This window comes from Notolabrus celidotus, chromosome 4 (genome assembly GCF_009762535.1).
Source record: "Notolabrus celidotus isolate fNotCel1 chromosome 4, fNotCel1.pri, whole genome shotgun sequence".
Lineage (NCBI taxonomy): Eukaryota > Metazoa > Chordata > Actinopteri > Labriformes > Labridae > Notolabrus > Notolabrus celidotus.
The window spans coordinates 5,038,080-5,053,667 of record NC_048275.1 but is presented as its reverse complement, the minus strand read 5'-3'; the positions used below and the strand labels follow the sequence as shown (position 1 = coordinate 5,053,667).

Sequence of the window (15,588 nt, the reverse complement as noted above, 5' to 3'; positions counted from 1 at the left end):
AGAAGGACAGAAAGTAAGGGAAAGGGAAAAAAGAAAGAAGAATGGAATGAAAGGTAAAATGAAAAACAGAAAAGAAAGACAGAAAGAACGAAAAAAACAAAGGGATGATAGAAAGAAGAAAAGAATGAATGAAGGACAGACCCAAAAAAGGAATCTACGGCAGAGATCCAGAGGAACCTACGAGACAAGGGAGCTCAGGGACTCCAGAAAGGTCTATGGTTAGTAACTTTAATGGGACAGGAAGAGTTAAAGTAAGAGACAGGCAGAGAGAGGAGAGAGAGGGAAAGACAGGATCCCAGTGTGTCAGTCTAAGCCTATAGCAGACTAAGCCTACAAGACGAGAGCTCAGGGACTCGGGGAGAAAGATATGAAACATCACTCATTGTACGACGGTGTATTCAATTTCAGTTTGAGGATTATGTCTAGAAGCACGGTGGCAAACAAAGGCCATCACACTTCAACGATCCAAATGAGTCCATCAGGAGGAAAACAGGCGACAGATTCAGAAATGCAATGTCTGAAACATGCTGCAGAAATCAGAAACAACTGCATCATCAGCAAACACAGTAATCATGGCCCCAACAGGCCTGCAGCTCCTCCATCGGTACGGCTGGATTTGCAGCGCTTCAGTTCATCTTTTAGCATCACATCCTTTCATTTGCATTACCTTTTTATCGTTGCATTTGTTTCAGACTCTTGCACATGCTTCTGGATTTGCAGCCTGTTCCTCCAGATGGAAACGGTTTGTGCTGCTGCGGAGTGACTGCCCTCGTTGGCCCGTCGCACAGAGGACCTTGAGTCCACTGACCTGTTGGCTGCTCTTTTGTTTATTTTCTGCATCATTTTAAAACAGAGTGAAGTTGGATAACTCTGCAGAATGATCCCCCACCGGCCATCTCTCACAGACATCTCCTCGCCTGCTGAGCGAACAGACGAGATAAGCTGTTGCACATAAAAACATGCTCTGCAGCGCACCCTGGACTTTTAAATGAGGCCATCTGGCTTATTATCAGGTGCCTCAATTATCCACAGAGGTCTCCTCCTCTACGAAGTAAAAGGACCAGGCAGTTTAAAGTGTCTCTTTATTGATAATCAGTGTTTCCTAAATGCTCTTTGGTCGGTTTCATGGACTTCAAGCCAACTAGCCTCTAACTAGCCAACTAAATCTCAAATCAGGTCACTCAGTCCGGTTAAAACGAAGGTGAAATAACTGAAGCAGTCTGAAAGCATCCTCCTGGAAGTGTTTGTAATGTCCGGTGAATATCTGTTAGTCAGAGAAAACTCTGATAAATGTGTCTCAGGTCAAAAATCTAACTGAAGCAGTAGTTTGGTGTTGTGAAGATCTTACAATATAAAAAGCTGTAAAAGCTTCATGTTCAAATTGAATCCGACTGAACAAATGTTGACCTGCCACCACAAGCCCTGGTCTTGGATCCTCTCCTTCTGGATGAACCTCTGAACTCTTGTGTTAACATCTGATTGTGTTTCACTGAGATGTTGTACTGAAAGCTGTGGGCAGGGTGCGCTCGCTGAACAGAGCCAAACTGCTCCGTTCACACAGCCTTCACTCCAAATGATCCCTCCGCTCGGTCCGAGCAGAGCCAGCGTGGTCGTTATGAAAGGACTGTGTTGGTATTAGATGAACGAGCGATATCAGCAGAATTAAACCGCATAGGGAAGGTAGACTGGCAGACGCCGGCTGCTGGGACACAGCCGGGGTGAGAAATCGGGGCAAGGGAGGCGGCTGGTATGAAAGTTTAGAGAGAAACGTTCTGGATTGTTTTCTGCAGCGGTGCAAAGCCAGAGAGAGAGAGAGAGAGAGAGAGAGAGAGAGATGTATGTTCTCTCATTATTTCTTGAACCTCTCCTCCCTCACTCTCTCATGTTTCTGCAGCAATTTTTAGAAGCAAATAGTCATGTACACTCAGCAGAACGTCTCTCACTGATGCAGTCTATGAAAGTACAACAAGGTTTACTGCAAAGATGCTGTGTTACTAAGGAAAATAATTAACTACAGCCTGTTGGTATGACTTTCCTCTTTTGATATGTGTAATTCTATATCACTCAAACATTACTTAAGTACTCTCACGACTCTGATGACCTCAGGAGTAGATCTAGACCACATTCTTAACCATGCTCCTCACAGGGACTCTAAATTAATCGATCAAATCTGCCTTTTTAAGGGGAGAAGCTCCTCACAGTACCAGACTGTTTGGTGAAAAGCAATCTGCCTTAAAAAATGGTAGAAAAGAGAAGGATTAACTTAGTCATGGCTCTACCTCCCATACTAGTTTAAGATACTTTAGATGCCATGAACAGGCCTGCATTCTCAGAGCATGATCAAGCAATCAGTTCTAAGCAGTCTGGAGCAGCAGTCTGAGTCCATAGCAGTCTAAGCCTATAGCAGTCTGAGCCTATAGCAGTCTGAGCCTATAGCGGTCTGATCCTAAAGCAGTCTGAGCCTACAGCAGTCTGAGCCTACAGCAGTTTTAGCCTATAGCAGTCTGAGCCTACAGCAGTCTGAGCCTACAGCAGTCTGAGCCTACAGCAGTTTTAGTCTATAGCAGTCTAAGCCTATAGCAGTCTGAGCCTATAGCGGTCTGATCCTATAGCAGTCTGAGCCTACAGCAGTCTGAGCCTACAGCAGTTTTAGTCTATAGCAGTCTGAGCCTATAGCAGTTTTAGCCTATAGCAGTCTGATCCTAAAGCATTCTAAGCCTATAGTGGTTTGAGCCTATAGCAGTCTGAGCCAAAAGCAGTCTGAGCCTACAAAAATTTGAGCCTATAGCAGTCTAAGCCTATAGCAGTCTGGGCCTACAGCAGTCTGAGCCTATAGCAGTCTGAGCCAAAAGCGGTCTGAGCCTATAACAGTTTGAGCCTATAGCAGTTTGAGCCTATAGTGGTCTGAGCCTATAGCAGTTTGAGTCTATAGCAGTTTGAGCCTATAGCAGTCTGAGCTTATAGCAATCTGATCCTATAGCAGTTTGAGCCTTTAGCAGACCAAATCTATAGCAGTCTAAGCCTATAGCAGTCCAGGTCTATAGCAGTCTAGGCCTATAGCAGCATAACTAAGAGCTGGTCCAAGCCTGATCCAGCTCTAACTATAAGCTTTATCAAAAAGGAAAGTTTGAAGCCTACTCTTAAAGAGAGGGTGTCTGCCTCCCGGACCCTGACTGGTAGATGATTCCAAAGGAGAGGGGCCTGATAACCGAAGGCTCTACCTCCCATACTACTTTTAGAGACTTTAGGTACGATGAGCAGGCCTGCATGTTGGGAGCGTAGTGTTCTAGAGGGGTAACAGGGCACTATGAGCTCTTTAAGATATGAAGGTGTCTGATCATTAAGAGCTCTGTAGGTCAGATTCTTGCCTTTTTAGTCCGTACTCGAGGTGCAGAGTCTTTAGAGACTTATTAGGGCAGCCTGATAAAAGGGAGTTACAGTAATCCAACCTGAGACAGGATGCGTCTGATTTTTGTCAAACTGCAAAGGTGAATAAAGTCCGTCTTTGAAATGTGTTGGATGTGGGAGTTTGAGGATAAATCCTGATTTGGGCCAAGAAGCAGAAACTTCTGGTCATCAGGTTTTTCTATCTTTAAGGCGTGCTTCGAGTTTTGTTTACTGTTTTGTTGATAAATAGAATAGAGTATCATCTTCATAACAGAGAAACTTTATGTGCTGTTTTTTGGATATATGACCCAGAGGAACGATATCTATAAGATGAATCAGTCCAAGACAAAACTTTGCAGAACACTTCAGTGCATTGAGGATTTATTTTTGTGCACATTCATTCTTTAACCAGAGTGGTGGAGTGGATGAGGGCCAACAACTCCTGCTTACTTTACCTTATTAATCTGCTCCACCACCCGGGGAAGAACCAGAGATAGACAAGACAAAAAAAAATGTGAGGGGACGGGATGGTGAAGCAGACCGGGTCTCACAGGCGGAGAGAGAGGGGCAGCATTAAATAAAAAGGGTTTTATAGAGATTGGACGAGAGAGAGAGGGAGAGGGGGAGGAGGAGGAGGAGGGTGGTGGGTGCATGCTGGCACTGGAAGAGAGAGAGATATAATAAAATGGGAGATAGATGGACGGGGAGGACAGGAGGGAGAGGATATATTATGTGGAGAGGAAGCTTGTAGTGAGGTCATAGTCTGACTGAGAGCCAGTACAAATGTAGACGTTAAGGAGAAAGCGGTGTCTGGCCTGGACGCTCTTCAGAGGTCACATCGTGTGATGAGGTAAGTTTATGAGAACAGAGTATAATAAAAAGTAACAAGGAGGAAATACAGACTCTGCACATTTCCTACTTCACTTTCCCTCCTGGATGACTTTTGTTGTTGACTCATTGGAAGGTGACAGCGCCCGCCCAGGAGGAATGAGGCGACTCTGACACGTGTTCAGAGATTGTTCATCTCTCTTGTTCCTGCTCTGTCTCTTGATCTTAGACCGGTCCAGATTTCTCAGGCTGTCCAAACGCTGTGTCAGTCCATGTTAGTGCTCTCTGGCCTGATGGGTAGCTCTGGCGTCTGTTCCCAAGTTGTGGGATGTCGTGGCGGTTTGGAGCTTTCCAGTGGTCAGTCAGTCAGCGGGTCAGCCTTGCCCGTGTCTCGGTCAGGTTAGCAGCATGGCGCTCTGTGGTCGGTGCTAATGAGCCATTTGTTTATGTGCGGCTTGTTCCTGGTCGACATAAAGACACGCTAATCTGTTCTCGAGTCCGGGGGAAGTCCTGACTGAGAGTCGTGGTTAAGGATATCCACAGACTGCAGACTGTATAAATGATGGATGTGGCCGTACCCTGATGTCACCCACTGGCCTGGCGCCTGGTGTGAGGCATTGGAGCCATCGCCATGTTTGTTTTTCTGAGGCCAGGAGTGACCGTTAGTGAGGGAGAAGCAGAGAAGGGTTTGCCTCAGCTACGTTTTGAAAGCTGTCTGTGCTCATGGTGCTGGTTGCCTCAAACCAGGAGCCTAACTTCTACGTGAGGCACAAACCACTGCTCCTGCACACCGCCTCCATATATCTATGTTTTGATTTAGATTCATTCAGCTCTCGTTCCCCTCATGTTTGACTGCCCTCGTCACTCCCTCATGACTCCTCATGACGACACTAATGACATCAATCCTGGCTTAAACCATTAAGGAACATTTATATTCTTCAGTTCATCAGATACGATGATGCTTCATGGATGATAGTCCTGCATCTTATCGTTTATCGCAGAGTCACTGTATCTTGAAAATGATCAGAACAGTGTGTGGAGCATCATATCGGGATCATCAGATACAACAAGATTTCCAGTCTCAGTTGTCATTAGTTGAAAAGAACTCTCCAAAAGAATTGGACGTTTTAAAATGAGGCTCTATGCAGATTGTCTCACTTTGGGTTACAGCCCCAAGTGGACACTGGAGGAACTGCAGTTTTCCACATTTCCTTCCTTTCCTTGTTAATCCCATTTGTCTTTCTATTTAATCCCTGTGTTCAGTTCTCCTGGCAGTCTAAGCCTATAGCAGCATAACTAAGAGCTGGTCCAAGCCTGATCCAGCTCTAACTATAAGCTTTATCAAAAAGGAAAGTTTGAAGCCTACTCTTAAAAGTAGAGAGGGTGTCTGCCTCCCGGACCCTGACTGGTAGATGATTCCAAAGGAGAGGGGCCTGATAACTGAAGGCTCTACCTCCCATACTACTTTTAGAGACTTTAGGTAGGATGAGCAGGCCTGCATGTTGGGAGCGTAGTGTTCTAGACAGGTAACAGGGCACTGTGAGCTCTTTAAGATATGAAGGTGTCCTACTGTGTTGGAGAGAGGGATAGAGGGAGATGAAGAGAGAGAGAGATGATAGTGGAGAGACAGATAGTAGTAGTTGTAGCAGCTGGAGTCTGGCACGTCCACAGCAGCAGAGATCCAGAGGAACCTACGAGACAAGGGAGCTCAGGGACTCCAGAAAGGTCTATGGAAAGAGAAAAGTGAGGGAGATGAGAAGAAAGAAAAAGAGTAGAATAAATGGTGAAAGTATGACAGAAGGAAAGGAGGGGGTAAGAAAAGGAGACATAAAGGATGAAGAAACATGGAAAGACAGAAAGAAAGAAAGTATAAGGAAAAAATAAAGAAAGAAAGAAGAATGGAATGAAAGGTGAAAGAAAGAAGGAAAGAAAGAAAGAAAGAAAGAAACAAAAGAAAGGACAGATAGTAAGTAAAAAGAAAGAAAGAATGCAAAAGAAAAAAAGATGAAGAAAAAAGAACGAAAAAACAAAGGGATGATAGAAAGGAGAAAAGAAAGGATGAATGACAGACCCAAAAAAGGATTTTAAGACAGAGATCCAGAGGAACCTACGAGACAAGGGAGCTCAGGGACTCCAGAAAGGTCTATGGTTAGTAACTTTAATGGGACAGGAAGAGTTAAAGTAAGAGACAGGCAGAGAGAGGAGAGAGAGGGAAAGACAGGATCCCAGTGTGTCAGTCTAAGCCTATAGCAGCATAACTAAGCCCTGATCCAAGCCTGATCCAGCTCTAACTATAAGTTTTATCAAAAAGGAAAGTTTGAAGCCTACTCTTAAAAGTAGAGAGGGTGTCTGCCTCCCGGACCCTGACTGGTAGATGATTCCAAAGGAGAGGGGCCTGATAACTGAAGGCTCTACCTCCCATACTACTTTTAGAGACTTTAGGTACGATGAGCAGGCCTGCATGTTGGGAGCGTAGTGTTCTAGAGGGGTAATAGGACACTATGAGCTCTTTAAGATATGAAGGTGTCTGATCATTAAGAGCTTTGTAGGTCAGAAGAAGGATTTCAAATTCTAGTCTAGATTTAATGGGGAGCCAGAGTAGAGATGCTAACACTGGAGAGATGTGCTCTCTCTTCCTGGTTCTAGTCAGTACTCTAGCTGCAGCGTTTTGGACCAGCTGAAGAGTCTTTAGAGACTTATTAGGGCAGCCTGATAAGAGGGAGTTACAGTAATCCAACCTGGAGGGAACAATTGCATGGACTTGTTTTTCTGCGTCGTCCCCTCAAGCTTGTCTTAGGACCTCATGTGAGACAGACTATGGGGTGAGTGGATATCGGGGCGCTGGTCGTGCGTTCGGATCGTGTGACCGGGTCACAGAGCCGTCCTAACGAGGTGTGTGAAGACAGCTAATCTAAAGTTTACACTGCTCTGTCCAACGCAGGCTCACATTGATTACACGCCTGTTTCTGACACATCGAGCGCCCAGGGGCCTCGTTACGACCACACACACACACACACACACACACACACACACACCACACAGCACATATGAACCATCTCACACACACACACTCATAATCAGTGTTTGCCTGACAGAGAGAGAAGTCGGGGCATTGTTCGCTCTGCAGGATAAACACAGTCCGAAAGGAGGGACACGAGTTCCCAGCCCGAGACCTTCGAGTGCGTCCAGCAGGCGCCGATCAGACGCTCAACACACACACACACACACACACACACACACACACACACAACGTGACTGTCGAGTACTGCTGTTTGTGTAAGCTAGAAGTCAACAAGTTCAGAACGCTCAGGATGTTTATTTGATTATCTGAGATCATTATTTTGAGTCAGACTCTCAGGAAGATTTCAACACAGAGAAACAAAAGTTTAGAACAAGCCTGACGAGAGTCTGCAGAGTCTGAGAGTTCAGAGAGTGAAGCTGAAACATGAAGAGGAAGAGAACGCACCTCATCATCCCCTCAGCTCTCTACCTGTTCGTCCTGTGTCACACGCCAGAGCCTCTCTGCTCTGCTGGGTTCCTCCAACAGGTGATGGTGTTCTTCCTCAGAGAGCAGAAGGAGCGGTTTCATCTCCTCTCTTCTTTTCTTTCGTTGTGTCGTTTTAAGAAGAAAAGCTATCAAACCTTTTGTCCTTCAGGAAGTTCCCAGTTTCTTTCTTAAACATGGAGGTCAAGACTCACGGTCACATTCAAAGATTTAAGGTCTTGAACTGCGGATGTGAGCCAACACAGGGGCTTGAACCTAGGTCTCGTCTTACCACGCAGCGCTTCAGCTCTCTTTCAGGCCTTAGCTTTATTTTGGATTTGCAACATCAGGTCAGAGGAAGCGGTCATAACCCGGTGGCCTTCCTCTGACCGGCCTCCGGAGTCATCGAGTGTTTGAAACTCTGAGCCTGATGTGAAGAGCGGGAGAAGCGTGGCGAGGTGTCAGGGCCCCTCGAATCAGCTCTGACCCTCACCACTCCTCTTCCCCCCGACCCTTGAACCCCCGACCCCGGGGAGCAGTGACCTCAGAGCGGCGTGTCGCTGAACGTCCGGTGGGCCTGGAGAGAGAGAGGGGTCTGGAGCTCCTCAGAAAGGGAGAGTTGTTTATGCGAGGAGCGGATGTTTGGAGTCGGAGACAGCGATGAGGCCCTCTGTTCTGTTTCTGCGAGGTTAACGGGCTCCTTAACGCCGGAGAGGACTCTGCTGCTTCAAACGCCGTCACACATACGAGTGTAGCTCTGTGTAAGCATCTGTCACTCTGATGAAGAACATGAGGACGCTCACGGACGAGCTGAAGGAAGCTGAAGTGATTAAGGAAGCGTTGAATCTTTAAATATTTTGAGTTATGATTGTGAGGTTACATAACCTGTTTACATCCATTAACACCCGAAAACCAGGACGCAGAGTCAAACTCTGTGCAGAGGGATTCTCAGTTCCATGACTCAGCAGGATTTAGAGACAGCGGTTAGGGCATAACTGAGTGAGGAAATGAAGATCATAAATAAAACATGGATCCACAGTGTGGTTAGAAAATAAGAAATGTTGGAATATGAAAATATCTTTACAGAAGAGGAGGAGGAGGAGGAGGGCATCAGGGATTTCTGTTTATACCCAGCTCTCCTCTTTCCTGCGGCTTCTTCAGGAGGAGTTCGTGTCAGTGAGACTCTGCAGAGATTCTTTATATTCAGGACTAAACTTTACAGCTCCTCCCTTAAAATTGGGGATCACATCCTCAGCACAGACGACCTTATGTGAACTTAACTTCAGTCTAATATCTCCATCTTTAAGCCGTTTTATAGCTGCATCATTGTGCACGAAGCAAAGTAACGAGTTCAAACTGTAAGCTTTATGAACTGAGTCTGTAATGGACGCTTGAGTGTTCTCTGTTTGCAAAGTTTGGCCCCAAATCCCAACAAATGTTCTCCTCAGACTCTTTCCAAACAGAGCAGGTCTAGACCGTACTCTATGTTCTATTATTAACAAAGACCCAACACCAAGACCGGATAAGATCCAGTCCCATCTTACAGACGGGACTCAGTCTGATCTCATCTTAATCCACCATGAGCAGAGCACTTTGCAGCATTTAGCAAGTTACAGTGGCAAGGACAAACTTCCTTTAACAGGCAGAAACCTCCAGCAGGACCAGACTCATGTTAGACACACATCTGCTGAGACCGTGTTGGAGAGAGGGATAGAGGGAGATGAAGAGAGAGAGAGATGATAGTGGGGAGACGGATAGTAGTAGTTGTAGCAGCTGGAGTCTGGCACATCCACAGCAGCAGAGATCCAGAGGAACCTACGAGACAAGGGAGCTCAGGGACTCCAGAAAGGTCTAAGAAAAGAGAGAAGTGAGGGAGATGAGAAGAAAGAAAAAGAGTATAACAAATGGTGAAAGAATGACAGAAGGAAAGGAGGGGATAAGAAAAGGAGACATAAAGGATGTAGAAACATGGAAAGAAAGTATAAGGAAAAAATAAAGAAGAATGGAATGAAAGGTGAAAGAAAGAAAGAAAGAAAGAAAGAAAGAAAGAAAGAAAGAAAGAAAGAAAGAAAGAAGAAAAGAAAGGACAGAAAGAGAAAGAAAAAAGAACGAACCTACGAGACGAAGGAAAGGACAAGAAAAGAAAGAAGGAGAGAAAGCAAGAAAGATTAAATGAAAGGAAGAAAGAAAGAAATAATGAAGAAAAGCGAGAAAGAAAGAAAGACCCAAAAAAGGAATCTACAGCAGAGATCCAGAGGAACCTACGAGACAAGGGAGCTCAGGGACTCCAGAAAGGTCTATGGTTAGTAACTTTAATGGGACAGGAAGAGTTAAAGTAAGAGACAGGCAGAGAGAGGAGAGAGAGGGAAAGACAGGATCCCAGTGTGTCAGTCTAAGCCTATAACAGCATAACTAAGAGCTGGTCCAAGCCTGATCCAGCTCTAACTATAAGCTTTATCAAAAAGGAAAGTTTGAAGCCTACTCTTAAAAGTAGAGAGGGTGTCTGCCTCCTGGACCCTGACTGGTAGATGATTCCAAAGGAGAGGGGCCTGATAACTGAAGGCTCTACCTCCCATACTACTTTTAGAGACTTGAGCAGGCCTGCATGTTGGGAGCGTAGTGTTCTAGAGGGGTTTTAAGGTTTAGGTTTATAGTTAAAGATGATTCAGAGGAACATTAAATCTGTATGATAGTAAAGTAGTTATGATAAGTGGAGACAGAAGGTTTAATACATCGTATTTTCAGGTTCCTGGATGGTGACCTCTTTAAAAAGAAGCTGAATGTTTACTATGAGAGGTCAGGTTTGTCTGAGGAAACTCCAGGTATAATAAAAGTTTGTCAAACTGAACAGTAAGACAGTAAACCTGCGTGCCTGTGCAGCGTGCTCGGTCTGTGGATCCTCCCTGCTGTGCTCCTCGTTGCGTGTCCTCTTGGCGCCGGCTGTGGGCAGCTTGGCTCGCGGTTTCAGTGTCAGAGCGAGGGTCATCATTTACTTTCCACTTCTTTCCACCGTGCTCTCCAGAGGGTCGTTCTGAGCCGTTGAACGAGCGCAGGGAAGTGTTCGCTCTGCTAACGGGGAGCTGGCAGAGTACTGGACTCGGGACCTGGAGAAAGCGCTGAGTTTGGTGAGCCAGCGGGGGAGCGAGGAGGCGGACTGTAACAAGCCGCTCCACCACCGTGGCACCGCCGGGACTCCAGGTTCAGGGCATTAAAACACTTTGAGCTCCTCCAACAGCTTCTGGGAATAACGGAGCGTCTGTGCCAAGTCACCGAGAGGTTAACGCATAAGAGAGGGAAAATAAGGACAGTGTTTACGGAGCCTGATGTGTGTACTCTGGTTCTTATTACTTTCCCCCTCTCTCTCTCTGTGTGTGTGTGTGTGTGTCTCTGTGTGTGTGCAGGAGACGCTCGGCTGCTGAAGGACGTGGGCCGAGCTCTGGTCCTGTACCGGCGGACCGTCATGCCGTACGCCGTCTACTCCCGTAAGCGTAAAGGCTCCAGCGACGAGGCGGAGGTGCAGCAGTACGCCGGGCTGGTGGGTCAGGACTGTGCCGAGAGGATCCTGCTGTACCGCGCCTGAACACACCTGTGCACCTTTTATAACCTGCAGAAACACACACACACACACACACACCTCCCAGCAGTGTTTTGTCTGTGTGTCCGTCTGTGGACGTGCTCTCTGCTGCCTCTTCTCTGTAGTCTCATATTTAGCTTCTCGAAGGAGCCAATCACTGCTGTTTGTCTGTATCCACGCTCTCATTGACCACGGCGATCATCTTTTTACACGTATTGAGTTTAAATGATTTCACAGATGATCCTGAATCTGTTTGTTTCTGTGCTTTATTTTGTCTCACCGCCCCCCACAGGGACTCAGATCTTTATTCCACCTCATCATTTAAACCCTGAATGCTGCGTAATGATGCTGTTAGAGACCGTCAGTGACAGCTCTCTCCTCTGTTCGTCTCCTCCTCTTTTATATTTTATCTTCTCAGTTGCTGACTCAAACCACACCCCAGCGTAGTAAAGACTTTCATCACCGGGTCAATGTGAAGCTCAGAGCGCACTGTCTGTCCTGTCTTATATTTATGTCTTTGTTTGCTTTCTTTTAATATGAACACTGTTGTTTTTGGTTAAACCAAATAAAGGGTTGTATATTCCCTCTCTGGACTTCGTGGTTCTCTTTGCAGGCTAATTATACATCAGAGTCTGGGTCCACTTGTTGCAGGATTAAGGGAACAAGGCAATAACATGAGAAGAATCCTCTGCTGGCACACACTGTGCATTCTTACACATACAGTAGTCTGCACATGTGTCCCGCTGCACATACACACCCACAGATTAGAGCCTGAGTCAGGCCGAGGAACAGGTGTCAGATATATGATCACCATCAGACTCTCAGCCCCAAAACAGAGTCAGCAGCAGAACAGATCTGAGCCAGAGACGGACTCGGCTCAGTGTCTGGTCTTAAGATTAACTTTAAACAACATGTGGAGGTCATGAAGTCTATGTCTCTGTAAAGAAACATCATCTGAAACCTGTAATAAAAGGTGCTGCAAATTTAAACAGGAAGTACAACACAGTGACAACAGACATCCAAAAGTTCCAAGGTCCCAAAACCTGCAGTTCCTCCAGTGTCCACTAGAGTGTGTCTCCTGCAGTGAGTCAGTCCCCATAGAGCCCCATGTTAAAATGTTACAGCAGAAATAAACATGTTTACAGCCTGGTACAAAAACAGTTTGGGTCTCTATAGCTCATTTCTCTCTTCATGACAACTGTACGGCTGAATTTATAAACTAACAGAGTGGGTTACTCCTGGGAATAGTGTTCCAGAGTGGCAAGGTATGGGCATGTGTCCCCTTTAAAGAACATGGAAACAGACTTCCAAGTTTCAGGTGGTTTATTTAGCTATGTGGGCTCCATACCTTAGTTTGTACTCTGGATCCAGCTCGAAGGACCATGTAACAGAGTGGGGTACGCCTGAAACTTGAAAGTCTGTGTCCGTGTCCTTTAACGGGGACACATGCCCATACCTTGCCACTCAGGAACACTATTCCCAGGAGTACCCCACTCCGTTACATAAACAACTCACCTGTTTACAGCAGGTTATTACCCGGCTGTGTTCAATACTTGATTCTGATTGGCTGAAACCCCATAACAATAGAAATAAACAACAGGGACAACCTGATCACACACGACATATCAAATCAATCTGCAGAGAGGAGAATAGAATGGAATGTTTCCGATTGATCAAATCAGAATCAGAAATACTTTATTTATCCTGGGGGGAAATTCAGTTGTTACAGAATGCTCTTATACACAGTGGGAAAAAGTCAAAATATTAATAGAAAGAAGGAATAAAATAAGATATAGATACTAATGAAATAATACAAATTGGATTAATAATAATCGTGGGCTGCACGGTGGTGCAGTGGGTGGCGCTGTTGCCTCACAGCTAGAAGGTTCCTGGTTCGAATCCCCGGTCAGGTGGGTGCCTTTCTGTGTGGAGTTTGCATGTTCTCCCCGTGCATTCATGGGTTCTCTCCAGGTACTCCGGCTTCCTCCTGTCGTGTCTTAACAGCCCGTGATGTGCAGATGTAGAATGAACCTCGTGACACTGGCCAGCTTGAATAGTAGTCAGATTTATTACAATCAAACAGCATCAGCATCGGGGTGCTGGTGGCCTAGCGGTCTAAGCGCCCCACATATAGAGGCTATAGTCCTCGTCGCAGGGGTTGCCGGTTCGATTCCCGGCTGGTCGACCATTTCCTGCATGTCTTCCCCCCTCTCTGCTCCCCACATTTCCTGTCTCTCTTCACTATCCTATCAAATAAAGGCAAAAAGCCCCAAAAATATAACTTTAAACAGCATCAGCATCAGTAACAAGCATCGCGACTGCTTGGAGGACGACCGGGCCAGATGACGTCGCCTCTCTTCTGTCTCCACGTTCTGGCTTAAATACTATGAAGGTGCACTCAAATTAGAATGAGGGTGTCCTTCAAACATACACAAATATGGACTCTTCAACACAAGTTTCAAGTTAGCTGCTATTTGACTCCATTTATGGACGCCTTGTTCTGAGTATTGACAAAGACGTCAACTGTCACTGTCAATCATAGATTTGCCTATGTCAGAGGTGATCTTTTTTAGGCCCTTCCTAGAGACTTCTGGAGCCTACTATTGTAACTCATTCTTGTGGGTCCCTGAACTTATTGTAAACAACACAGACTAGCAACATATACTTAATCTTATGTGGTTGAATATCAGATACTTCACTCCCACAGTCCAAAAACATGCTCACCAGGTTGATTGATCACTCTAAATTGCCCGTAGGTGTGAGTGTGTGTGTGAATGGTTGTCTGTCTCTCTGTGTTAGCCCTGTGATTGGCTGGCGACCTGTCCAGGGTGTACCCTGCCTTCCAACCGAAGCCAGCTGGGATAGGCTCCAGCCCCCCTGTGACCCCTAACAGGATAAGGGGTCAAGATAATGAATGGATGGATGGATTAATAATAAGTATATACAGAAAGGCAGAATAGTTACAGTTTGCTATGCTAAAAAAAGCACTGGGAATGAAGGTATTACATACAGGATGTTGAAGTGGCAGGGATATTTCACAGTGTATTACATGTTATTATATGTAATGTTATAACTACAGAAAAAGAGACACCAGGGACGACCATATACATGTCAAAGTAATCTGAGTAAAGGAGTCGGTCACATGTCCCCTCTGCCTGTTGACACTGTGGTAAAAACTCTCTCTATAGATCATTTCTCTCTTCATGACAACTGAACACAACTCACCTGTTTACAGCAGATTAAGGACACAGTTTTTACACCCTGAATGTGATTTAAATGTGTGTTTTAAATCAACCTGCACATCTCTAGTCCATGTTCTTGTGTTAAACTGTGTGTGTGTGATATCTTAAACTCAGACGGTGAGTATCCTCTCCCGCAGGACGCCCACCCAGAGACACCCCAACCATGCAATGACCGGAGTTAAAACTGTAACTGCAGCCTGTTCAGTGTCAGCCTGACCCTGGACCAGGCGTGTGTTTGTGCAGCAGGTCTGCTCTGCGGTGCGGCCTGACCCTCCCTGCAGCCCTCCTGTCTGCACCTGATCCTGAGAAAACACTCTCTGCAGTTTGGACTCGGCCCGGTCGGAGAGCAGCCTGTGTCCTGCAGAATTAGGACAGACTGACAGGCTAATTCTCCCAGAAGGGAACACTGACGCTGGCGGGCAGCCATGTTGGATTCACTGTTTCTCTCCCACATTAGGCATGCTTTCCCTCAGATTCTCACACACACACACAAACACACACACACACACAGAGAGAGAGAGAGAGAGAGAGTCCTGGCAGTGTCAGGGGCAGTTAGTCTTGGTGTCCACACATGAGGACATGTGCCCGGGCTGTGGTGGACCTCTTTCTGTCAAAACAAGTGTCCTGCCCCGCTCGGCTGCTCTGTAATGAGTCTGTAAAGCCGCAGGTCGCAGCATGGCAGAGCTTGGACTTCAACTGGGGTACATTATAATGTCACTGCTCATAACTCTTATTAAGTATGAGGTCTGCTCTGACCATTTACTGCTGCTGAGACCGTTCAGCAAAAGGTCAGGACTCAGCGCCTGAAGGTTTTATCTTCATGTCAGACCCGAGACGCAGAGGTTTAAATCCTCTCTGCGGGTTATTTCGGTCCGTGTCGGTGCCAGACGGGAGGAGTCTGTGTTACTGGAAAATAAAGAGTCGGCCAGAAGTATGACCTGCAGTGAGATAACGTTTAGAGGAGGCTCAGAGTCTCTGCAGAAATCCAAGTGCACACACTAACTCTGCATAAAATACAGGACCGTACAGTGCTACCTGCAGGTGGGAGGTGTGGGAGGGATTGAAGAACAGG

The 15,588-nt window shown here is 46.1% G+C and overlaps 1 protein-coding gene across 2 annotated transcripts in view; it reads left to right on the top strand.

Annotated features, from left to right (window-relative positions):
- LOC117811510 (arginyl-tRNA--protein transferase 1) overlaps nt 1–11,861 on the top strand; it is a 94,275-nt gene extending 82,414 nt beyond the window's left edge. For both annotated transcript variants that reach the window (XM_034681834.1, XM_034681835.1), the window contains exon 12: nt 11,102–11,861. In XM_034681834.1, the coding sequence (XP_034537725.1) occupies nt 11,102–11,280 (179 nt within the window). In that variant the 3' untranslated portion in view covers nt 11,281–11,861. The remainder of the gene's footprint in view (nt 1–11,101) is intronic.
- Nucleotides 11,862–15,588: the final 3,727 nt, after the last annotated feature.